Source organism: Nannobrachium achirus, assembly GCF_963921795.1.
Source record: "Nannobrachium achirus genome assembly, chromosome: 19".
Classification (NCBI taxonomy): domain Eukaryota; kingdom Metazoa; phylum Chordata; class Actinopteri; order Myctophiformes; family Myctophidae; genus Nannobrachium; species Nannobrachium achirus.
Window position 1 is genome coordinate 27,300,999 of NC_137826.1, and position 25,870 is coordinate 27,326,868.

At 42.5% G+C, this 25,870-nt stretch overlaps 2 protein-coding genes across 2 annotated transcripts in view; both read right to left on the bottom strand.

Annotated features, from left to right (window-relative positions):
- The window catches only part of ints2 (integrator complex subunit 2), a 43,337-nt gene extending 26,726 nt beyond the window's left edge, over nt 1-16,611 (bottom strand). The window contains exons 1-13 of the mRNA XM_080748902.1: nt 16,489-16,611; nt 15,164-15,481; nt 14,914-15,052; nt 11,877-11,979; nt 11,002-11,115; nt 9,377-9,507; nt 8,884-9,054; nt 3,438-3,655; nt 2,560-2,685; nt 2,202-2,273; nt 1,380-1,494; nt 818-886; nt 215-349 (exon numbers count right to left, since the gene is read on the bottom strand). Coding sequence (XP_080605028.1) covers nt 215-349; nt 818-886; nt 1,380-1,494; nt 2,202-2,273; nt 2,560-2,685; nt 3,438-3,655; nt 8,884-9,054; nt 9,377-9,507; nt 11,002-11,115; nt 11,877-11,979; nt 14,914-15,052; nt 15,164-15,456 — 1,686 coding nt within the window. The 5' untranslated portion in view covers nt 15,457-15,481; nt 16,489-16,611. The remainder of the gene's footprint in view (nt 1-214; nt 350-817; nt 887-1,379; nt 1,495-2,201; nt 2,274-2,559; nt 2,686-3,437; nt 3,656-8,883; nt 9,055-9,376; nt 9,508-11,001; nt 11,116-11,876; nt 11,980-14,913; nt 15,053-15,163; nt 15,482-16,488) is intronic.
- Nucleotides 16,612-17,938: 1,327 nt separating this feature from the next.
- Nucleotides 17,939-25,870, bottom strand: part of med13a (mediator complex subunit 13a) — a 118,438-nt gene continuing 110,506 nt past the window's right edge. The window contains 7 exon segments of the mRNA XM_080749694.1: nt 17,939-19,611; nt 20,475-20,575; nt 21,402-21,563; nt 22,008-22,144; nt 22,937-23,125; nt 24,839-24,997; nt 25,378-25,520. Of these exon segments, the coding sequence (XP_080605820.1) occupies nt 19,479-19,611; nt 20,475-20,575; nt 21,402-21,563; nt 22,008-22,144; nt 22,937-23,125; nt 24,839-24,997; nt 25,378-25,520 (1,024 nt within the window). The 3' untranslated portion in view covers nt 17,939-19,478.

The window sequence follows — 25,870 nt, forward strand, 5'->3', positions numbered from 1 at the left end:
CTGGAACAGTTATCTGTGTTCTTGGAGAGATGCAAATACACTGCTATTAATTTCACTTGAAATAAACCGAATCAACCACATTCCCTATAGCTGGGCTTGCTGCAACATGTCCAGCAGATGCAGCCAAGTATACATTAGGACAGCTGTGTTTAAAGACAGTACAGTGACATCCAGTGAAGCAGCCAGCAGTGGTTGCAGGTGCAGACCCTCCTACCTTGATGGAGACCTTGTGCTTGGTGAAAGCTCGACTGCGCAGCAGCTGGTAGATGCAGTGAATGGGCAGGAAACCTGTGATGTTGGCACTAAGGTTGTTAGTTACTGCAACCCTCACGGCATGGGCAGTAACAACCTAAACACAACGGACGACATCAAGAAAAGCAAACAAAAATGATTCATGAAAATGACAAGTGGCTATGATAACAAAATATAAAGTAAAAGCAGGGGATGTACCATACACTCTGTTGACAAGGGACTCCAGGGGTATATACTGTACCAGGTGGACTCCTTTTTCCCCTCTACACAAAATCTGTTTGCAAAATAAATTGCCTTTATTCGCCTATTATGACATGCTCAGAATAGGGACGTTAGGGTTAATGTTGGGATGTATCATGAGGCCCTTTAACACATAGGATGCCTAAAACATCCACATCTTAACCCCCCCTTTGTGTGCACAATGGGCATGCACTGCGTGCACGTAGCCCCCGAAAATCTGGTAAATACAATAGGAAAAAGCCTTGGCAGTAATCGACATTAGTTATGGCAAAACTAACTCAAAAGTGTTAATTTCTGTGCGTGGATGGTCATGCGGCACATATACCTGCTCAGTAAAGATTTCCTGTGTGAAGATGGTCTTCATCTTGCTCAGAGAGCTAGGCTTTATGGCAATCTGAAGAAAAGGAAAGAAAGAGAGAATAAAACCTCAGGAATATCAACACATATATCAAGCACACACACAGTGAACGAAAAACATCCTGCAGGAAATGGCACGGGCATTTAGTAATTCCCTCCCCTCACATTTCATAAGAGAAATTCTACATGGCAGGCACAGAGGCTGAATTGATAAGGCGGCCCTGGGGGTAGGGTGGTGTACAAACAAACAAGCTCTCAATTGAATTTCATTACATATCTTAGCAAGGAAATACACTGCAACCGGGGGGAAACCTACTTGGCTGACGGGGCGGACAACAGCTGCACACTTTAGTAATAAAAACAGCAGAAGAGGCTGCAGGGTGCAGAGTGTTGTTTGCTAGGTAAGCCATTGGCTGGTGGGTGTTTTTTTATGATCTATTCTGTATAATGTGCTCCACTGCAGTGGAGAAACAGGGCTGGTGGGCCAGTCAGCCAGACAGACGTTATGTTATCGATCACCCCCACCTTACCTTCATCCCCAAAGTGGAGCACACCAACTCGATGATGGAGGTGAGCTGGTTGCTATGGAAATACATGGCAACCAGTAATAGCATCTCTCCAAAAGAGGCAGATACGCCCGCAGCACTAGGAGAAGAAGGGGCGACACGCACACAAGCACACACAAGAGATTTAAACATGTTAATTCTGCATTTATTGAGGACAGCACTTACAAGTTGAATATGCCTACTGCAGTGGTTTTCAACCAGTGGTATAGGGACCACTAGATGGAGAGTTGGTAACCAAATGGACCCTTATAGATCTTTGACTCTTGAGAGCGTAAATGAAATGGCAGTCTCTATGGGCAGACATGACTTTCATGATCTTTGCCATTTTTGGTCAAAACAGGCCCCCTGGCCTACTGGCCTTTAGGATTTATGCACAAATGACATGAATTTGGGGTGCCGGTGGCCTACTGGTTAAGGCGCAGATCACATGTAGTGTAGCCTTACTGCGAGTCACAGGTTCAATTCCCAGTTCCCAAGTCCGCCGTCTTTTGCTGCCTATCACTCCCCATCTCTCTGTTCTGTTTCATGTCTACGCTCAACTGTACAATCCAAAAATATCATTTTCACTTTTTTTTAGTTTTTTTGGAAACTATACTCAAACCAACTAAGCACTTAAAACATGACTCCAACCCTGATTACAGCCATCCCATTGACTTCCATTATAATATTTAAGTTAAATATTAAAGAAACATATTAACCTAAAATGTGTGGCCTACTGGACACACGCACACACACTGATTTTAATTTATAGTTACATAAATAATAACTATATTTAATTCTACTCACCTCTCAAAGTATTCCTCTTCTTTAATCATCCAGCTCAGCCATATTACCATTAGCTGCTCCTGCTCTGGGGTGCTGCGTGCACACGCACACGCATACGCGCACACGCACACACACACACACACACACACACACACAGATAGAGAGAGAGAAAACACCATTCATGCACAAGATAGACCAGGATATGGACTGTATCGTAAAAGGCTGCTGTGCTTTGGCAGGAAGCCTGCGTTGGCAGGAAATCAAACCACAAGACCAACGGTGGGACCACCTGTTAGTGAGACCCACCGTGAAATGGCATTTCATGAGGATAACAGCGTTTCCAAGGGTGTCAGCTCGAGTGCAGCTGAGCTTTATTTACCTGACCAGCATATTGAAGGCCAGCAGCTTGCAAAAGGAGAGGGACACAAAGCGCACGCCAGCAGGGGTGGCCGGTGGTCGGCTGGTCATCAGCTGGAGGAGCTGCTCTGCCTCCTCGTCTGTGGGCCTGAGGGAAACCAGGGAGCCATTTAGACTTAAGAACTCAAGAGAGCTCTTTAACTTAAGAGCTCTTAGAGAGCTCCTTTAACCTGCTTGCTGCCAAGAATTAAAATCGACTAATGTCTTCAATTGCCAGAATCTTACCTTTCAATGTGCACAATGTGCACGGGTCATGCACGGAAAATGCATGGATGATACACCACACGTGTGCATGCCTTTTACAGCTTTCAAACATCAAAAATCCGCTTAGAAATCCGTTCAGGTATTCAACAGATATAGGCTATAGTGTTTTCTTCAAATGCAAACAAACATGGCTGCCATGTTTGAAAGACAGAGCTGTTCTGGGAATCATTTCGTGATTGCGATCATGCCGAAACCGGAAGTAGGGAGTGCAAAAAAAAAAGAAAAACCCCAGGAAACTTGTGTTTGGCACCAAGTGTGTTAACTTAAAGGCCCAGTTCACCTCTGGGACAACCCGATCTTATTTTATTGTTGTTTGGGACACGATCAACACAATCCTGAGTTATTTTTTGTGTTCAATCAGTGTTTTGAGATATCTTAGTATTTCGGCATGTACTAGTGATGCGTTTTGCATCATATGATGCAAAATGCATCACTAGTACATGCCGAGTCAAAACATGTCAGGAAAATATGGCAGGACGGAGGAACCATGCAAAATAGTTCTAAACAACATCTAAGAACAGACAGAACCTGCTAGGTGTAATTACAGACTCTAGGGGGGTTTTAGAGACAGTATACCTGAGTCCAGCGATGCCCATGAGGGCACAGTAGAGGCGGAGCAGGGCGCTGGCCTTGACCACGTGCTCCTCCCTGAGTCCAGAGTAGCCCGAGCTGCTCTCCTCCATGCTGCTGTCGTTGGGCACGCGGGTGCTGCACGAGCGTGGCAGGATGGCCACCAGCTCCAGCAGCAGCTGTCTGCGCATCTGCCAGAGCACCGAGCTGCTCTCCCGCTTACGCTAGCAGCAAAGACACAAAGAAGTCAACTGATTGTGCATGTGTGCTTGTGTGTGTGTGTGTCTGTGTGTGTGTGTGTGTGTGTGTGTGTGTGTGTCAGTGTTGATTTTGTCGGCTAAAACTATGACGAAAAATGTCCGTCGACTACCTTTTTTCACTGACAAAAAACAAATGAAGACTAAATAGAAACTAAGCTATGATGACTGAAACTAAGACTAAAGATACAGTAGAACTAAAAGACGAATCATTTTATGTTTGGTTGCGCTCGGGTGTTGCGCTCTGAAAATAGACGATCTAATAGATGCGACGTGTTGTTATTTTTCTTTTGCATTAAGAAAAATAAAATAAAAACATTTTAATTACAAAAAAAAAATGATATTTAAAAATTTAAATTTAAAAATGATATTTAGTCGACTAAAACTAGACTAAAACTAAAACATTTCAGATGACTAAAATAAATGAAATTTTATTCAAAAGAAAATCTGCTGTCAAAATCAACACTGGTGTGTGTGTGTGCGTGCGTGTGTGCGTGCGTGGGTGACTGTGCGCACACATACACAGGAAAACAATGTTTTTGTCCATTGCCTGTCAGTACCTGTCTGATGGGTTTCAAAACTCAACAGCCACTTATTGTTACAAGTCAAGCACAAGAGGAGTTTAACAGAACAGAACAAGACCCAAGAATGGTGGCTGGTTACCAGCCAAAGTGGCCGCCCAGTACTGTAGACACACATCTCTTAGGGAGTTTATCCATAGGAAGAGAGACCGGGGTCATGATACCAGGTCAGTGTCTAGGGGCGACTGTGAGGTCGGTGGCAGAAAGTCTGCCTTCAGGCAAAATGTCCTCTCCAATTAAAGGTTGTCAATACTGGAATGAGCTCCCTGTCACACTAAGGGAGATCCTCTCTTTCTCAGGTTTTAAAGGTCAATTGAAACAGTGGTTGAAGAGTAACCAGTCTTGTGATAATGTATGACTTGTCGGTCCACATTAGAGTAGGTCTACCCTAGAATTAGTTTTTAAGCTTTACTTATTCCCCTTTTCTTATTTCTTCTGTTCTACTCTGTTTTCGAAATGTATTTTGTATTTGTATACTTACTGTGCCTTGTTATATCAGTATTGTTGTTTGATGTTTGGGGACTACTAACAGACACAAATTTGCACCTTGCTAAATCCGGTGTATTTACATTTTTTGGGGGGCTCTAAACTTTATTTTAAACCATTTTCAATGGAATAAATCGTCGGACCATCTAGCGTCTCTCGTTGGTAAGCGCTGGACGAGCCAGGACCACCCACGTTGTCCCAAGCAGCTCAGGGTAAGTAAAATAGCAAATAAAATATTGGATTGGATTGAAAATATCCCGAACTTGTTCGGGATAGGCACAAATAGGGTTAACAGCTAACAATTGATTCAGTTACATAATGTAGCTCCTAATTTTGTATGTGGCGCAGAGGTATCGTTGAGGGATAAATAAATAACATTTCTAGGTTTGATTCCCACAAAGGGAAGGATTTTAGGGGGCCAAGGACAAAGTGCATATACTGTAGGCACCCTGTTGTATTTATTAGTATTCTCCCTCTTCTCCAACACTTTTGCAGAACTGGCATGACTGTGCAGTCACTTTTTATGGCCATGCTAACGACCAAGAAGAAAATTGGTCAAAGGGAGGCGCTGTAGCAATTAATTGAAAATGCAAATCTTCAGCCATGAAAGTCTATTACACACATATGCTCATGAGGAACAAATTTGCCACTGTGACCTGACCTCTGACTCTTAGATCTTCCGCCATTTAGAATTTTATAAAAGATCACTTAAATCCCTAATCCTCATCGATTCTTTTTTTTTTTTTTGCAATCTGCACAAATCTTTCTACACACAATCTATGGGCCAATGAATATTGTACAGGGTGTAGGGCTGCAAGCGAACGTTCGGAGGTTCGAACGTTCGTTCGTTACGTTGGCAATCGAAGTTCGAAAATAATGGGTTCAGGTTTTTTTTTTTTTTTTTTACGAAAAAAAAATATATATATATATATATTTTTCACGTAAAATATAGCCTTTTATCAGAATGTGATATGTAGTCCTATTCAGAATATCGCTGTAGCATGCCTACCTGCCTATACTATGTTCTTTGTCTTAACAAAAACATTGGAAAGTCACGCACTGAACAGACAGACACACTCCACACAATCAACGAGTCAGGTGAAGAGGGACTGATGGGTGAGGGGTCATAAATGAATCAATCATGGCAGCTGCCACTAAGAAATCGCCAGTGTGGAAACACTTTAAACTATCTGAAGATAAAAGTAAAGCTTTGTGCCAAGTCTGCGACAAATCCTTGGCATTCCACGGTGGCACAACAAATCTGAGTGCTCATTTAACCAATGTAAGTATGAACGCTATATTATTTAGAACTATCCCATGTGCAGGGCAGGCTGCTGCGCACATATTAAGCAGTTGGCAAATAAACGTAATAAAAGTTAAATTATATTTGCTAATAGATTATCACATTGATTACTTTAGGTACACAAAATGGATCTGGACGTCGGGCCCACAGCAACAACAACGCAGACCAAGCTGCCATTCAACGTGCCATTAACTGAAACAAGAAAGAAAGCGATTCTGAACAGCATTGTTGAATTCATAGCTATGGACATGAGACCCATTAGTGTGGTAGAGGGCCAGGGGTTTAAGAAGATGGTTGAGCTGATGGTGCCAGGTTACACCGTGCCATGTCGACAGACCATCACCGATGCCATAGCTATAAAGCACAGTGAAGTGCGGGAGAAGATTGTGGTTCAAATTGACAGCGCTACGGCTGTAGCATTCACAACCGACGCTTGGACGTCCATAGTGATGGAGGCGTACATGGCGGTCACCCTTCACTTTATTTCCATCGATTGGGAACTAAAGGGATTCGTCTTGGAAACCAAAGAATTGGATGTCGTGCACACTGGAGCAAACATAGCACAGCGCCTCAGTGAAGTGGCTGACGCTTACAACATACCCAACTACAAGAGAATCGCTGTTGTACACGACAACGCCAGTAACATGAAGCTCTGCACTGCAACACTGAAACAGGACCCAGAACATTGGGGCAAGGTTCAGGGGGTCTACTGTTCCAGACACACACTGCAGCTCTGTATTAATGCATCCCTAAAACATCCCACAGTGACCAAAATGGTTGGAGCGGCCAGGAATCTGGTATCGCATTTCAGAAAAAGCCAAAAAGCTACAACTGCTCTGAAAAGCAAACAAGATGCACAACGTGTCGTAGACCACAAACTAATTCCAGACGTATCCACTCGCTGGAACTCGACACTGAACATGCTGGACCGCTTGGTGGAGCAGCGATGGCCAGTAGCTGCGGTGCTGTCCGACTCCACTGTCACCAAAAAGTCAGATCGTTCACTGGACCTCACTTCGGATCAGTGGATTCTGGCAGCCGATGTTGCAGATGTGCTCCACCCTTTAGAGACACTGACAGAACTGTTTTCTAAAGAAGACAACGTGTCACTGTCAGCAACCGTGCCGATGTTAACCAACCTGAAGAAAAGTTTGTCACCAGACGAGGCTGACAGCCCTGCGATAAGAGAACTGAAAAAGACCCTCGTCACCGAAATCGACAACAGATGGGAGCTACAAAAGCTTGAGCCTACCAGTATCTATCTGCTTTCTGCTGCCCTGGATCCCCGCTATAAACATCTCAAATTCCTCGATGATGACGAGATGAGGGACAACGTATACACCGAGGTAAGAGTTATACTAATATATATTAAATCTAATAACTAACTATACAACTCTCTTAATATGACACATGTACTGTGTAGCCTGATCAACATTTTCTCCGATTTTATTTATTACTAAAATATTACATTATTTTCAGATTGTTCACCTCGCTGACCACTTACACGAGCGTGATACACACACAACCGAGGAAGACGGTGCACGCGAGGAAGAGGAGGGACTGAGAGAGGAGGGAGAGGAGACGGAGGACCGGGGACCACCGCCAAAAAAAAAGAAAGAGCGTGACCTAGAAATGTTGCTACAGGGGGATGAAGATGAGGAGGGGGAGGAAGGTGACGGCGGTGCCCAAAAAGAGATGGAGAATTACCTTCGAGACAAGTCCAAAGTGCCAAGATCCCAGCCACAAGAGCAATCCGGCGGTGACAAGTCTAAGTCTAAGGAGAAATCCGGCCCACTGGGCCCAGTAGGATGGTGGAAGATGCATTGTGACCGCTACCCAAAACTTGCATTGGCAGCCAAACAGTGTCTCTGTATCCCAGCAACTTCCACGCCATCGGAACGTATCTTTTCCAAGGCAGGGAATATTGTTAACAAGACGAGGAGCTGCCTCCTCCCTGAGAATGTGGACAAACTGATTTTCTTGGCACACAATATGAAGAGAGTTTAGGCCGCAAGAGGTGAGCTTCGTTACAAGCCTGGCTTGGTTGCACTAAAGTCGTTGTTACTTTGTCTATTTGGTTACTTACATGCATACTTATATTGAAGCTGTTTGTTTGCAATGTTGTAGCCCTGTGCAGAGGTCTGTCTATTGGACATAGAGTGCGCTTTGTCTGACTATTTTATTGTGTCCGTTTTTTATTTAATGTTTTATTTTATTGTTTTACAGTTTAAAAAGAAAAAAAAAGACACAGTGGCCTGGCCTAGAAAATACTGTGCTGTGATATTAGGCTATTGTTGATCTGATCTGCATTGCTTGCTTCAGTTGCTTGTAGGCCTATTTAAGAACGACTTTGCTCCTGTCAAACGTGTATTTTGTGTAATTGATCCTTATGAAACTAATCGTTTTTACCGATAAGACTATGCAATGTCGCCCCCCGTAGGATTCTATAATGAATTGCAGCTGGTTATAATGAATGCAGGTGGTTTATGTTCAGAACCATCGGACGTTCGAAGGTTCGAACGTTCGGTTTTTAATCAATTGAACGAACCATCGAAGGTTCGATGGTTCGTTCGGAAAATCCCCCCGAAGTTCGAATCCCTAAAACAGGGCTAGATTACAGCCCTAACAGGGTGTGGCTTCATAAAAAGACAAATACTTAGCATAGGAATGCTTTCACTTTCACTACCATTATATGCTTATCAGCAGCAATAAGCAGAGGCCCTCCATTATTGACCAATGAAAACAAAATTATGTGGGCACGAAAGAGCTCATTTGTTGTGGTAATTGAATTCCGTATTCAACAGCGGAGGATGCCAGTCTCTTACCTGCTGCCCGTTACGGATGAACATGCTGAACCAGGTACGGACTTTGGTGTTGGTGCCCAGCAGTAGGCCACTGACATAGGAGACCAGGGGACTGACGGCCTCATCTGCAGTGTCTGGCTTGTAGTCCAGAGTAAGCGCTACACCCAGTCCTGGTAGGTGGCACTCCTCCACCTGCAGACACAGTACAACAACAGTCATCTGTTAGTTTGTTACCAGTGCCTATCCTCACAAATAAGATGGGATTATGTTACATAAAAGTCTTCATCTCTCGCTGTCGTCATAAGACAGACATTGGTCAGTTTGTGCCTTGTTCAACCCGCAAACGGGAAAAGCGGTGGGTTGTATTATTTTGTAACAGATATACTGTATATATAAAATAGGGGACGGCTAACAGTATACACGCTTGGTGACAGGCACCACTGCATTTCCAAAGATCTACACAGTCCAAAACGAAGTGACTGCAGCTGTATGCTGGTACTAAGAGTTAACTGACCACCATAGCTCGGATGTTGAGGGCCTGTGATGGGTTCATCTGACACAGTTGCCTGAGTGCCTCCGTTCTGCGACGGCCCCCAATGCTCTCCTCATCTTGACGTTCCCCATTCTTGATCAGACCCCTGCAGACTACGGACACAGTAGTACAAATCAGTTACATCTGTTACATGTGTATTTGCTTATAAAAAGCAAATGCCTTAATTGTCCTCAGAACAAATTGAGGGAATCCATGATTTTACATTCCAGGAATAAAAGCTCATTGTCTTACAACCACCAACCAAAAGCAATTTCAGAATCAAATATACAAACACCAAAGACACAACTTGAAATAAATAACTCAGACCAGAGGGATAACTAAAAGCAACCATGCAAATTCAGCTATTTGGTTTGGCTGGTGAGAATGTATTTACCATCTGGTGTTTGTTAAACTGTAAATTGTGGAATATGGATATGAACTTTCCAAGCATGACATAACCAGAAAATTGCACAGCAGTGAACATCAAAGACAGCAAGTGTCCAAACAAGCAAACATTTTATTGTATTTTTTATTGTATTATCATAATTATATATTAGATTTTAGGGAAAGTATACTGGTTGCTACACAAATTGACATGCAACATTGTGTGATCCATCATCCCACTGCTCAGTATAACTGAATTCTTTATCTTGTATGGTTATGATTGCTTTTATAATGTAATCCATGCCTTGGGGGTTCCTTGTTTGCTTTTCGGCACAATTGTGTAAAAAAGAAAATCTGTAACAGCTATAAATACACTAAAGTGTAGAATCACAACTCATTTATTTGGCCGTAAATAAGATTTTTAACAGCCATCAGAAGACAGTGCTTCCAAAGCCACGTCTCACTTTGCCCGTACTTCACTGCAGTTGACAGTTTAAAAGGCTAAATGTTTATGGCTGGGCTGACGGCTGAGACTATGACATGCACTGAAATGATATTAGTTTCCATCTCCGCCACTTCTGGATCATTTCACATGCCATGAAATGAGCTTATAGTTACCAGCTCACGTTCAATATGATGGTCCTTGATCCTTGATGGGAGACAATTCCAGGGCCACCCCAAATATTGATTCATTTCCTTTTCAATTCAATAAAAAGAGTGGGGGGGGGGGGGGGGTCTTTCCAGTAACAAAGAAGAAAAGGATTCCCCGATGTTGACTGCTATGTAACTCACGCAAATAAGCTATTGACTCAACACTGACCCTCCACGTGATAAGGATGCACTGGAGGGAGTGGGGCATTCCATTTCCTGCTAATGTGTCTCCGCAAGCACACAGAACACTCTGTGGGCCAGAGCGAGACCATAATGTTCATCATCAATCAAAAGGAGAATGCATCAACCCCTGGGCCAGGAACATGGCTAGAATTAGAATAGCAACAACTAAATGGACTACAAAAACATCATGTAATGGCAAGTCAATAATTGTCTGCTTAAAATTACAGTGAGGCTTTCAAAGACAGACTCCTGCTGTATGTTAAGTGAGAAGGTCCGTTTCTGCTGTGGTGGCTCAGCTTACAAAGTATATGAAGCACTGTACTAACTGTATTAATCAGGTGCTGGGGCTCATGTTAACAGCTAACAGCCATCTAAGACAGCAGAATTACCTTCGTTGAAGCTGTCCGGGACGTTGGCAACCAGCAAACATAGAAACCAGTCCCCATTGCGGACATGAAGCAAAGCCTCTGCCACATCCACAATGGGCAGCAAGGAGGGCAGCTCTAGTACAGAAAAGAGAGAATTAAAAAAACAATCTAATGTTCATAGCGGGACATCATTTTCTTTTAATGAAATCCATCAGTTGATCTATAAAGAAATATCTAACTTTTATTGTTTGTTGTTTAAGTATTCTACTTGCGGTTAATGTGTTATTGTAGATTATAATTGCTCTAAAATTACTTCAGCTCTCTCCAGATTAGATCCTAATATGGGCCATTACTACCAGTAATTACAACCTTAATACTTCACTAGCGCTGTAGTACGACCAGTTTACTGTCAATATAAGAGTGCTATTTTGGTTTGATGCCCCGATTGCGATTTTTGGGGCCGATACAGATCACCGATCAACTGGAATCAGCATCTGCTGATACCGATATTCCCGATTACAGCGTCAAATCCATAAATCCTTCTATTTATTGTGTTACTGTAGCAGCATTTATATATTTAATGATTCTTCTTACAAAACATTGACATTGTATATTAAGTATAATCATTAGGTGATTGCAGCCTGAGGTCCTTTAATATCCAATTCAACTTGTAGGAGTTGAAGCTGAGGTTACAGTCCCACAGATAAATATGTGAAAAAAGCCGATAGAGGCAAAGCTGATATCGATCAAAGCTGATAGAAGCATTATCGGCTGATCGCTATCACTCAAGTGATTAATCGGCACATCACTAGTTCATTCTCAGATTTATTGTTGTACTGAAAGAACTAATCCATTACTTGTATAATCGCTTAATTATTTTAGTAACTTCTGGGTACCTGCTTGCAGAATACAGAGTACATCTGCCACCTCTTCCAAGTAAACAGGGCTTTCAAAGAGTTCAGATGACTTCAAGAAAAACTCTCCATTTGAATCTGCCACCTGAGAGAGAAAAACAAAAAATGCTTTTATAAGGAATTAATGAAACTATATGGGATAATGTCACCAGTGAAGTTATGGGCAAGTTCAATATTCTCAACACAATCACATTAATTTAAGAAACGTATAATGGATTCATGTAACAATGACTTTTAGGCACATATAGTAAGATATATCTCGCCATAATTAGTCAGGAGGATTCCGTGATCGCGGAATTTATCGCAGATTTTTCGGCTTTCCGTGGATTTCTCTGTTGTCTGCGGAATAAGAGTTGGCAGAGCAGTGGGATGCCGGCAAGGCGGCGGAGCAGCGTGGCAGTAAAACCTGACATTATATCAGTTATTACTACTATAATAATATTATAAAATGATTTGTACATGGTGAGGCCACCTCATACACATACGGACGGTCCCACATTCCTACTGAATGTGTGCCCTGGTCAGACCTATAGTTCCCCTATTCATATGGTCCTGACAATGACAATCCTAATGCTGAAGAGAATAAATATTACACCCATACTAGATATCCTCTAAAATATAGTTACTATGGGCATGGTTTGGATGACAATATAGTCTTTGCAACAGAAATGTATTATTGAAAAACAATAACAATTAGAATAAATAGATTTAAAATTAGATTTGTATCCTCAAAAACGATGATTCAAGTATTCGATTATTCTAACCAATCCCTTATTACAATTAATTGTAGCGATTTCATGAAGGATTATACTTGATTATTAGAACAAAATACATTTTTGCTTGATAACTGGTAATTTTAGGTTGTTTTATTGTCCGTGGAATATTAACTATAAAGCTGTGGAATCAAGAATTGTTCTCTGCAGAATCAGGATTGTTCTCCGCGGAATCAAGATTTATTTCGCAGATTCCTGGGGGGACTACATAATGTACATCTAACTATTAATTTCCGAATGTCTGTCCACCGTCTGTCTGTCTGACTGTCTGTCTGCATGCTGACATCACTGATACTAAACACTATCACCATGGTAACAATGCCCCAATGTCTGCTGCCTGTCAACATTAATAAAGTTTGGAGCTATTTAAAAGTGAGTTGCAAGCTACTTTTTGTTTCTTAGTAATACTGCTCTGGCAGTTTCAGCTCAGCACCAAGCAACGGAGGATGTGCGTTATTTATTCTTTGAACAATGCCCAACTGACATCACTACAATGCCCAAATTTGGAGATGACATCACAGACTGGCCTGGACACTGAACACCATATATGGGCATAAAAGAGTGCCAGCCAAGTCTGTCTGGCTGGCACTGTTGGGATACAACAGGGATTGCACAACTGGACATCAATGGTGACTATTCTGCCCAACAGGCATCGGTCTGGGTTCTCCAACATTAATTCTGAGATTCCTACATTCAATCGTTCATCGCACACCCCCGGGCACAGGACTATTACACTATTAATTTAGCGAATGTCTGTCCGTCCGTCTGACCATCTGCATGCTGACATCACTGATACTACACAATTTAGCCGCCATGGTAACCGTCTGTCTGGATGCTGACATCATGTCATACTCTGACGTCACTTCATACTCTTGACATCATAGTACTGACATAACAGACTGGCCTGGACATGGAACACCATATATGGGCATATATAAAGATCTTCCCAACAGGCACTCAAACATGCAAGACCATGTATGAGCATAAAGATCTGCCCAACGGGCACTCCAACATTACTTCTGAGACTCCTACATTCAATCCCTCAGATACTGTGCACACCCCTGCCTGCGCACACACCCCTGGGCAGTGGGCACAGGACTAGAACAGTATAATTTGTAACTAGTACAAATAGGTTCCCTGTGCCCCTCCAGGGTGGAGTAACTAGTAAGACACCCAAGGGTGGAATGCGACCTCAGGGTGACATGCAACCTCGCCCTAAAGGGCGAGGTCGCGCCAATTCTTGACAATCTGACCAACCACAGCGTTTCTCTGACGATTCTAGTTGTTGTCATTCTGGGGGAGTTTGTTCATGTTTTTGTGAGGGTATCAACCCTAGGAGCTCAGCACACTCACAGAATCATGGCACACTCACAGAATCAATGTTATGCCCATACATGGAGTTCCCTTACTATGTTATGTCAAAACATGCCCATATGTGGACATTACCAAATATGGGCATTTCCAGATATGTCCTTAATATTGATAACATTGGGACAGGGATCTCCATATATGGGCATGAAACATATGTTAATTAGTAAAGCCAAGCTTAGGTTTGATGCCTTGGGATTTCTATATTTGGACATAAGTGTGTACCCAATAGGTCATCATCTGGAAAGGTAGGGTGTAAATCAGAGTAAAGCAGGCTTTTGAGCTAGTTAGGGCCAGAGATTGATGACATCAGAAATCCCCATATATGGGCATAAAGGGATTTTGCTTTTGGGAATGCCCATCTATGGCATTTTTATTTTATTTTATCCTTTATTAATAAAGATACATGTATGTATCCATATACATATGGAGTTCAATATTGATGTTTTTGGAGAAGGTATGTTGTAAATGTATGCTACTTAGTAAGGGGCCTCGGGTTAGATACTCTTTGTATGGCCTCTGGAGGTCCTTGGCGTCGGTTAGTAGTATGCCCAGCACATAAGATGTGGGACGTCACAAAGCCTGCGGCCATGTATCATTTTCCATCAGGCCTGTTGGTTTTCACGCTCCAGTGCGGCGTGCATACTCCACTTTTAGGGCAGAGTTTAAATCGGTTCGGCTCTGTGCAAACTACAATATGACGTCATTCAGAGGCTAGGGGGGGGGGGGGGGGGGGGGACAGGTACCGTGCTGCCGAGATGTTGTGACACCCCAAACCGAACCGATTTAAACCGTTCTCTAAAAGTGGAGCTTGCATCGTCCCTAACAATAAAGGGCTCATATTCTAGGAGGCAAACCCAATCAAGGAGCCATCTCACCTTATTCATGATAGCCAACAGTTCACTGAGGGTCAGGCGGAGTCGCCTGAGGGGATCACTGTGTTCAAACTCCAAAGTCAGGCCATGTTGGAGTTGAGAAACTAAGATGCTCTCTCCATTAGAGCCACCTGCTTTGTGTCTGCAGGGTACAAAAAAATTAATAGCATCAGAAATATCCTAAATATGGCCTCTGGGTACAAAATGAATGGGCAAGTACTTGTGTCATCATCCCACAAAACACCAAGTATACCTGAGTTGCTGCTCCTTCCGTGCATCCTGCTCCAGAGCATGGAAGTCAACTGACAACAAGGCAACAATAGAGTTGACAGCCTCCACTCCAGACAGCAAGCGGAGGATTTGCTTCTTGTCCTCAGCCCAAGCATCGCTCTGGTCAGCCGGGGCACACAGAGCCATCCTCACTAGGCATGGTAGAAGCAGCCTCAGCTCTGGGCCGCTTAAAGCAGCAAGGCGCACTACATCCACTTTCTGCATGGCTTCAAAAGCATAGGGACTGACAAACTGCAGCCCTGCACTGTCCGTCATCTCTGCAGGTAGTACAGGGTGAAACCTGGAGGAAAAAGATAGCACCTACACAATGAAAGAGTCCCAATCTGATGCCTGCACCCGAGGGGTGACCGGTATCTCATACTAGCATCATCATAATCTGATCATGTGTAACATAACATGCCTGCATCAAAATAAGGTTTCACATACAAAAACACAATAATGCAACCCAAAGCTTTAATGGAAACAGAATATACATGGTTTCAGCTAAATCAGATATTGTTGTGTTTGTCCCAGGGGTCCTTGAGGGACTTCCAGATGGTCCCCAACTAAATGATAATTAGGAACCAAATGGACCTTTGTTGGTCTGTAACTCAGAGTGTACACATGGAACCATTTGTACACTCTCAGTGTACAATATAGATTGGGGTCCCAGAGATAGACATTCTATTAAATGGGGGTCTGTGTAGCCTAATGCATGTCAAACTGGGGTCCTTGAAATTGAATTACTGCTAGAGCCATACAAATCTTCTCTTATGGGGGTCCCTGGCATATCTTTGAAAATAGGGGTCCGAGGCAAGTGTCAATTTGGGGGTCTTTGACTTGAGAAAGTTTGAGAGCCACTGTTCTAAACTATTCTGGGATTAATTTATCTAAAAGCTAATATTGACCAGAACACTAACTTTCTGCATCCATCTATCAACAAAGATGCTGCTGCAGTAGCAACAACCAGCAGCTAAACTACCGAGCTAACGTTTAGCTGGCTGGCTAATAATCACTTCAATTAAATTATAATATATCCAACACGAATTGCTTTGCCGAACGGTTAATTTAAACAAAGCACAATAACTCGAGTTTAGAATGCTAGCAAAGAAACACTAGAGACGTTACTGTTGACAGATTAAACACATGACAGTACAGTAGCTAACGCCGGCTAACACTCCATTCATTGATATCATAGAAAGCTAGGCTAACGTAGCATGCTAGGCTAACTCAACTAAGAGTTTTGTCTTGTCTTGTTAGATGCAGTTCACGTGCACAGAAGCAAACAATCACAAATAATCGCCTTACCCTACTTATGATGATGATTTGTGTCTTGTTTAATGGAAATGTACTAATATTCGAGGCCTTGAGACCTCGGTCTTGCGTTTCCAAACGTTACAGAGGAGTGCTGTCAAACACACTGGCTGTGTGAGTGTGAGGCTCACACTGGCTGCATGATCCGTCTGTGACAGGACCAGATCAGACACACAGTACAGATCACTGCACATCTAGCCTAGGTCTAGTAAGAGCTAGTAGGAGGAACAGCTGCCTACTGTTAATGATGTTTAAGTGTTTAATGACCATTAAACGACTGTTTTTTGATGATATTTTCTCCATAGTACTGTTTTATTTGTCTCTCATTTAATGTTGTATGAGTTTAAAAAAAGCACCCCAATTGAAACAAGCCCAAATTCTTGTGGTGTTTATCCTTTTGGTTAAGTTGGCCTTGTACAGTCGTGTGTGTGTGTGTGTGTGTGTGTGTGTGTGTGTGTGTATGTATATATATATATGCTCACAGGACTGTACAATGTTCTCTTAAATGACCTAATAAGAACACCACTAGTTGTGTCACTGTATTTTGAAGGAGACACTCACTCTATGGAGGATGTGGAACTAAGAGCACTTGTGCTGGTTTATTAGCATTAGTTTAACTGCGCTTATTTCGATGCAAAAGTTAAAACAAATCTGTTAACAATGTCTGCAATTAATTGTCAATGCAGTATTTCCATTTGTTGCTTTAAGACTGTAATGAGGCTTAAAATTGGACAGGAAGTATCACATACAGTAGGCCTAATAGTTTTGATTCAAAGCTGTGACATCAAAGGTAGATGGTCAAGCTCAATTCCTTGCATTGCTCTTTCTTAAAGCAGTGACAAAAAATACTCTTCATTACATGCCTATTCCTCTTGTACTTTTAACAAGAGTGCCAGTGGATATTTACCAACCAATTGACCAGTGTTGTTGTCAGTCACTTTGCCACAGAGTAAATCCTGCTACATCTTTTCCAAGGGCACATTGTTGGCACTGGCAGTGGTTAGGGTAGGTATAGGCTAATACCAGAGAAGGGCCCCTGTGCATTTCCTGCCCTTGACAGCAAGGAGAAATGATGAACAGAGTTGAATGTATGAAGCTGCTGGTTGCTGTTGCCAATGCTTATTACTATTCTACATGACCCAGGCCCAGGGGCACTGCAACACTTTACAAGTTAGATGTCCAAGACAAATTATAATGCCGGAGCATTTCACTGCCTATTACGTTTGTCAGTAAAGAGTGTTGAATATTTCTTGCTTCTTCTGGAGACATACTGTACAGCATAGTTCTAAATGGTTCATGTTGTTTTAACAACTAAACAAAATCTACATGAAAAAACAAATTTGAAGGCTAATGCACAAAACAAACATTGATAAATAACATCTAAGTGACACCTGGAGGAAGGAAAGCAAAATTTAAATATTCAGGGTTTTTATTAAATATTGAATGTATGTATCTACATCCAGAAAAATGACCACAACCACGTTGATGGTCAGAATATGTTAAGCCAACAGGTGTTGGCAGTATGCAAGATAAAGAGCAATACCAATGGGTTTTCAATAGTTCAAAGTACAGTTTCCTCCTGAACAGGAGTTCAGGAAAGCAGATCTTCCTCTGTGCACAAACACTGCATATCCAATGGGCAGCCACCTGTTGCTGGTTAAAGTTCATTTACACCACACATTTACTTCCACAATGAAGTAAAATGGGCTTGGTCTAAATGCATCCATAACCAGTCAGAAGTGATGCCAAAGAAAGAAAAAAAGCCAGACAATGAATCTGGAGAGGTACAGTAAACTGAAAGGATGTGCTATAAATAATACAACATGTATGGTTCGCACATTCTAGATCTTTTGTCTCCCCTTTAAAAAACTAAAAGGTCAAACCTGAGGTCAGCTACTTTCAAGAACAAGGTGCTCTTGTCCAATTGCACATCACAATCCCCCTCCCCAAGTAATACACACAAGCACAGGAAAATAAGTTGACGTACTTTATTCCTAAAACAGAAGCCGCACCACCAACCGCTGGCATGGCATTCATATATAATTATTTATATATATATATATTGCCGTTTGGTTTTTGTGTCTAAATGTGTGGTATAAAATACTATATACGACAATGTACCTCTTTATTTGAACACAGTGAACTTCATTGCTGTACAAGTCCTCTGATAGCTACAGCTTTGCTGTAAGTCCGCCATGCTCAAAAGCATGGAACATAATTCTCCACTCTAATTCATCTGTACATTGTGACAATACAAATATTCTGTCTCCATTACAAAAAATAATACTCTAAAAGCATCCTACTGTGACTTTATGGGATTTCTTTCTCTCCTGTTTGTTTTTGTAATTAAGACGATTACATATATCTTAGACCAATTGCTTTAAAGCAGGAAGGTGATATAAACCTTCTCCATTTTTATATATAAAAGAGGTTAAGAAATAAGACAAATTATACATTTAAAAACGTACAATAAATAAGATAGATGCAGGCATTTCATTTCATTTGGATACAATTTCATCCAAACGAATAAAAAGGAATTTCAGGTCTTAAAACCAAAAAAATCCATACTTGAGTTTTCTGGGTTTCTTTTTCCTTCTTCGATCAAATTATGTCCCTTATCCTCCGACAACTTTACAAACAAAGACATGTTTTCGCCAACAACAACTGGCCAATCACCGTAGTGCCACAGCGTTGGATACAGCGGCAACCCTGTCTCATCCTCTCGCTTTCTCTTGTTAATTGTGACTCCAGTTGCGCTTTCCCCTCGCCTGTGCATGTGTGTGTGTGTCTCACAGTGACAGGGGCTGTCACAATTGTAGCAGCGCTCAGGTCCACACCCTGTGCCAGATCCAGCTCCGTTGCTCGTTGGGTTTGGGTCTCGCGGTGCTTCCCGTCTGTCAGGATGAAACCCATTTTGGAGGACAGCCTCTTTCCTCGTTGCTCGTTACGCGTTACTCCCGTGGCTTGCCGCGCACGCCGTTTGGTTACAACATGTTCATGATGAAGTTGTACATCTGGTTCAGCACCACAAAGTGGATAGGCAGACAGGAGCGTCGGTCCTGCGTGGCCGGGTCGCACGTCAGCCAGGAGAGGGCGTTGTACTGCTCTAGCACAAATCTGCACGTGCATACACACAAGCAAGCACGCACACGCGCACACACACACACACACACACACACACACACACACACACACACACACACACACACACACACGCAAGACAGTTAACAGTTATTCACAGTTAACAAAATGTCATGCTAAAAGTTAAAGAAGGGATAGCCTTTTCAAAAGGTCACTTTGTTTTGATGCAGATCTTAAATGTACAGTATCATGTGCCATTATCCATTGCAGTGTCTTTGTTGGTTGACGTCAGTGTAAATATGTTTTTCAGTCTTTCTCAGCTCGCCATATCTCTAGGCCTGTCACAATTATTAAATCATTGTCTGATCACAATTATTTGAGATAATCAATTGTCTTGCATAAACATCAGAATCTGTATGAATTCATTCAAAAATAGCAGAAATAGCTGATCCACAAGCTCACAACTTGTCGCATCACGACAAAGTAAAACATCATTTAATATGGCCAGTATTGGTACTGGTCATTGTCATAATTAAGTCATACAGTATGTCCTATTTCACCTGTGCAATGTTGTTTACAAAGCCTAAAAGAAAAAAAGAAATGCAATTTCTATGTATATGTTGCAGCAATGCCAAAAACAAATCATGAATCCCAATTATATGTATGACAATTAATCATCGTCAAATCAAATGGCATGATCGTTACAACCCTACTGTTAGCCGTCCTCCAACGATCCCTAACATTACAACTGTAAACAAGCCTCTGCCATGAAACAAAACGCTCCACACAAAGTCAGTGGCACGATTAGGACGTGTAACTGTAACTGATATGATCTTTATTTTATAGCCTATAGTTATACTTGTCAGCGGATAAGCAGCAGATGCAATGGTGCCGTTTACCTGAGAACATCTGAGGTCTGATTGGAGTCAAGGGGATGGGAGTGTTTGCTGTGCAGTAGTTCATCTGATTGCACTGAAGACACGTGGAGGTGCAAAGAGGCCTGAACATGACAAGAGGAAAAGAAGTGTCAACAACAGTGTGCTCAAACCGTATCCACCATTACATTGCTTCTGAACAAAGTGTCTTTTCCTCCACAGTGAGTGCCTATAGTAAGTGACTCTTAAAGCAGGGGCATGTCAGTACAAGGGGGTGTGATGCATTCTTTCACATTTGTATGCTTTCTGCTGTTCCCCTTTGGCCTGCGGAACAGATCGTTCACAAATCATAACCAGATTAGATTTGGGGAGAGAATATCTGGTATTCCCTCTGCTTTCAGCCATGTATCATGCATAGTATGCAAGCACAGCCCTCAAACATTATTCACCCACATGCCTGAACAGATTTTCAGCCTGAACTGCCTCTTTTGAGGAGAAGAAATCAATAATCAGAGATGACACGAGGGAGACGAGGATATGATACACCAAATTGCAACAGGGTACAAGTTACTGATTACTGAAAATGAGTTTCCAGGGGGTGATTCTTTTTTTATTACAAAGTCAGTCTGAAAAGTGTTTCATGATCAGTTGTGTGATATTCTCAAATCTCACAAACCTCAGTCAGTAAACAAATAGCCAAGGTTGAGTTTTGGCAGGCTTCAGAGTACATCACTAAATTGTGAGCTACAGCCTATGTTCTAAAGGCGTAGAAAGGCGACTGGGAGAAGCCTATGAAAAGGTCATATGGTCCAGAAAGACTGTAAGAGTTCGACAGAGCATTGGTCTTCTAATGTAAGATAGGTGCTTGACTACACATTCACACCTGTTCTACTTCTAAACAGGATTTTCAAACTGAAGCATGTTTGGGCTGTTTGCAGCCAATCTCCATACCTTGAGAAAAAGTGGACATTGGTTCTGAGCTTGCGGGCAGGCCGACCAAAACCAGTCCGGCAGTGGACCAGCTTTGGCCGTAGAGACAAAGTAGCCCAGGGCCAGGGGCTGCTGCAGGAGGTTAGGAACTTCGTGAGACTCCATACGATCTGTACTCTGGCCCTGCCATGGTCACAGAAGAAACAACTAAAGTTAGCACCAACTTATGTTTGAGCTCAACAAAAAACAGTGGCACCTCAGGTTCAATGAATCAAGTATGCATTCTCCTATATAATCCTATAGAATTACTGCTTTATTGGACATCATGCTGTGAAGGGTGGCAGGGAAGATTTGGCAAAAGAGAGGGACTGACATGCAATAAAGTGAGACACTATAACACCAAATTATATGATTAAGATAATGATGGCCTGTATCATAGCCTTCCATGTCATGGAAGGACAGGGCTTCAGAAACAGGTGTCATTGGTTCGGTTAATGCTAGCTACTAATGGTTTATGTATATTATGTATGTACGTGTGTGTGTGTGTGTGTGTGTGTGTGTGTGTGTGTGTGTGTGTGTGTGTGTGTGTGTGTGTGTGTGTGTGCGTGCGTGCGTGCGTGCTCTCACCTTGCTGCCATCACCTCCGTGGTGGTAATGAGGGGAGTGCCCTGGCGAGGCGGTGGGAGAGATGTTGATGATATCCGGGTCTACCAGCTCATTCTCTGGGTCCAGCAGATCAAAGATCCCAATGGCATCGGACCCATCTGAACAGAAGAAGGACAACAGTTGGAGAGTTAATAGAAGTATGAGTTTGCCCATGCCCACTGTGGCGTAAAGTAACTAAGTAAGAACAATTTTGAGGTATTTGTACTTCACTCGAGTATTTCCAATTTCCAATACTTTTACTTCTACTCCACTACATCTCAGATCCAAATATTGTAATTTTACTCAGTAACATTTATTTGAAAACTTTAGTTACTAGTTACTTTGCAGATATAAATTATAATATTATAAAACATATTTTTTTTATAGGGCCACTTTTGCCCTATTTTATACCTTGGCTATTTGAAAATAGCCGATCTACAAGCTCACAACGCATCACATCGGGATGCGTTGTGAGCTTGTAGATCTGCTATTTTCAAACATTTTGTGGCGTTTCTTCCTCTGCCTAGTAGGCATTTTGTTCAAAACAGAGCAAACTTTCGAAGCCAATCTTAGCCAATGAAGATGGAATATGAAAATCGGAAATAAAATACTGTGTACCGACTTGAAGAATATATAGGAGTACTGTCAAAAAATGTGTTTTGCAAAGATTGTGTGAAAGATTTGGGGCAGAGGTTCTGTTCTGGCATCTATGGCCTTGTGGAGACAATAACAATAATGATAAAATGAGGGTCCGCGGCCTATGAACCACTGGTTTAAGTAACAACATAGATGAATGCTGGCGATGCAAAAAGTAGCAGTCATTATACAATACATAGCAGCTATGATGATCCACCCGCGGTTAAAGGTCACAACACAAAGAGATGTCTGTGTTAAAAAGGGGTGCTACGGACCGGTGGTGGCGTTGAGAATATCGATGTTGGTGTCGATGTTGGTGTAGCTGGAGCTGGCCACTTGGACGAAGGCGGAGGTGGGGAAGACCAGGATGTGGGTGCAGGAGGTGTCCTGGGGCGTGCTCAGCTGAGACGTCTGCATGTTGAGGGTGGTGCTCCGGCCGAACACTGAGCCGGTCGACACAGAGTCTGAGGCAAGCGACAGACAGAGAGAGATCGGGTAAGTTAAAACCCATTTAGGCCTAGAATTATTGAATGCTTTAACCAGTGAAAAATAGCAGATATACAAGCTCACAGCGCGGCACCGAGTGCCGCGCTGCGAGCTTGTAGATCTGCTATTTTTGAAAAAGTTGTGAAAATGTGTGCAAATCTTTGAATATATGTATTTTCAAAGCGAATGTTTGTAACTAAAATGTAAATATCAGTTTGGGGGTCCTTCACATGAAAAGGTTTGAGAACCACTGACATAGTAGTCTCTCAAGAACAGACTAACTGAGCTCCAGTTAAGTGAAAAGGACCTTTTCTTTGACGATGGCTGGCCAGATTGCTGACATAGAAACATAGGTTTTTCAAAAAGTCTTAGAAGGATTCAAAAGACACTTATAGAATCGGGTCAAAATTCAATTTTTCAAAAATAGCAGATCTACAAGCTCGCAGCGCGGCACTCTGTGCCGTGCTGTGAGCTTGTATATCTGCTATTTTTCAATAGTTAAAGCATAAAATAATGATACACAATAATGTGTACCCGTTCTAAATGGGTTTGTTAACCACTTGACGGGGAATATTCACCAGGAATAGCCGATCTACATGCTCACAACGCATCGAAACGGGAGCAGCAAAGCACAGTTGCATCTCAGGTCCATTTGACTAATTATAGCGGGTTTAAATGGTTAAAAAAACAGACCGTCTATATTGGACATCACATTCTGATTCATCACAAAAAAAAACACAAAACTAAAAAAAGCCCATGAGGGAATTTATCCTTAATATCTGTATTTCATTCAGGAACCTTCCATGAAAGAACCACATCACAGTCTATCTGTGATCACCGAATTACTATAATGACAAACTGGCTCTACATCTACAGTACATAATCAATTTCCTTTCCTTCCTCCATACACGCTACAGTTATCAAAACAGACAAAAATAACAAACTCAAATAACTACCCTATATTGTTTTAGCCGGAAAAGACAACACATCACTCTCAGAACCACTGCTTGTATTATCTGTCTTTAAACAAAATTACGGAGCTGCATGTTCATACAAACAAACCCACACACGCACGCACACACACACACACACACACACACACACACACACACACACACACACACACAGTGTCTATGGCTAACACAGCCTTCGCTAATCTCCGTCAGCCTGAGGAGTCCACTTGGAGGGAGGGAGTCGTCCCCAGGCCCTGACACCTCTCAACAGGATCCTGGTGTGATGCGCTGACAAATAACCCCCCCTCCTGCCTTGTTTCTGAAAATAAACTCATTGATCTAGCTCTCCATCACGCCACACTGAGATCAATGGGCATCTGAGAGGCAGTGCTTTATGAGAGAGGCCTACACCATCCTCTCTGCCATCAATCTGCTCAGGCAAGGAGGAGACATGCATTGTGATATGCTAGTGCCATCCATCACATGCACACCACACACGCACACATGCACGAACGCACGCACGCACACACACACACACACACACACACACACGCAAAGAGACATGAAGACATGACAGGCCTGTCACTTTCAGCGGAGCAATATGTCTCAACGGGCTACACAGGAATCGCCCCAGATTTAAAACAGATTCTAATGACGTGTTTATGGACTGCATGCGCTTCCTCCAACTCTTTTCTTTCACCCTTGTGCCCGACAACAACACGCAGGGACACACAGTACCTGGCATGATGACAAACGACCCCTGTGGCTCCATGGCCACCAGGCACACGCTGAGGATGCTGGGAGTGTCCGAGGCGGAGATTCCACACATGCGACACATCTCCTTCAGACGACGACTCAGAGACTGCAGGTTTCTCCTGCTCAGCAGGATACTCCAGTCTGGAACAGGTAGGACAATGAGTCAAACGTCATATAACATTTTTAACATATTTAGTGGCAGGTATTAATTCATTATTTCTGTAGCCAGTGCCGGCGTCTTTCAGTGTTGTACTGTAATTTTGAGGGCACACAAGAGCTGTGGAAACCTAGACAGAGATAATCGCATTTCCCTGCAGAAGAACCGGATGGAGAAGTGATTTTCATTTCCGGGTTATCTTAGCATGCATGCGGTCTCCTAGCAACCGCGGATCGCTCTTACAGTAGCTAACGGTGATGTTAATATGCTTGCATTAAAAATATATCAAGACAGAGATCTCCGTTTTCTGCACTAAATGTGTTAACCACAATAAAAAAAGGCTTTTTATAACAGTCACATTTACCTTTTAACTCCCCGTGCCCCATCCTGCCCAGTCGGCCAATCACCACCCTCCATGGGACTGATGTCATCTGCACCAGCCCTAAGCACCAATCCCACAGCTTCTGCAGTCCCAGCCTCCGTGCAGAGCCCTTTTTCCTCCGCGCCCTGTGGACCGCACACACAGACACACACACACACACACACACACACACACACACACACACACACACACACACACACACAAACACAAACACACTTTGTTTTTAATTATTATTTCAAAATGTTTTCTGAAAAAAAGCAAATATTTTCATGTATTCCAAACAAATTCAATGATTTCTTTCTGTAATTTCATGAAGAAATAAAATAAAAATCGAAGAAATTCCATAGATTAGAAAACAAATGCTTAAGACGTAGTGAATATAGCCGATCTACAAGCTCACAACACAGCACGAAGCGACACATTGTGAGCTTGTAGAGCTGCTGTTTTCACTAGTGTGGGTCCCGGGCAAACGTCT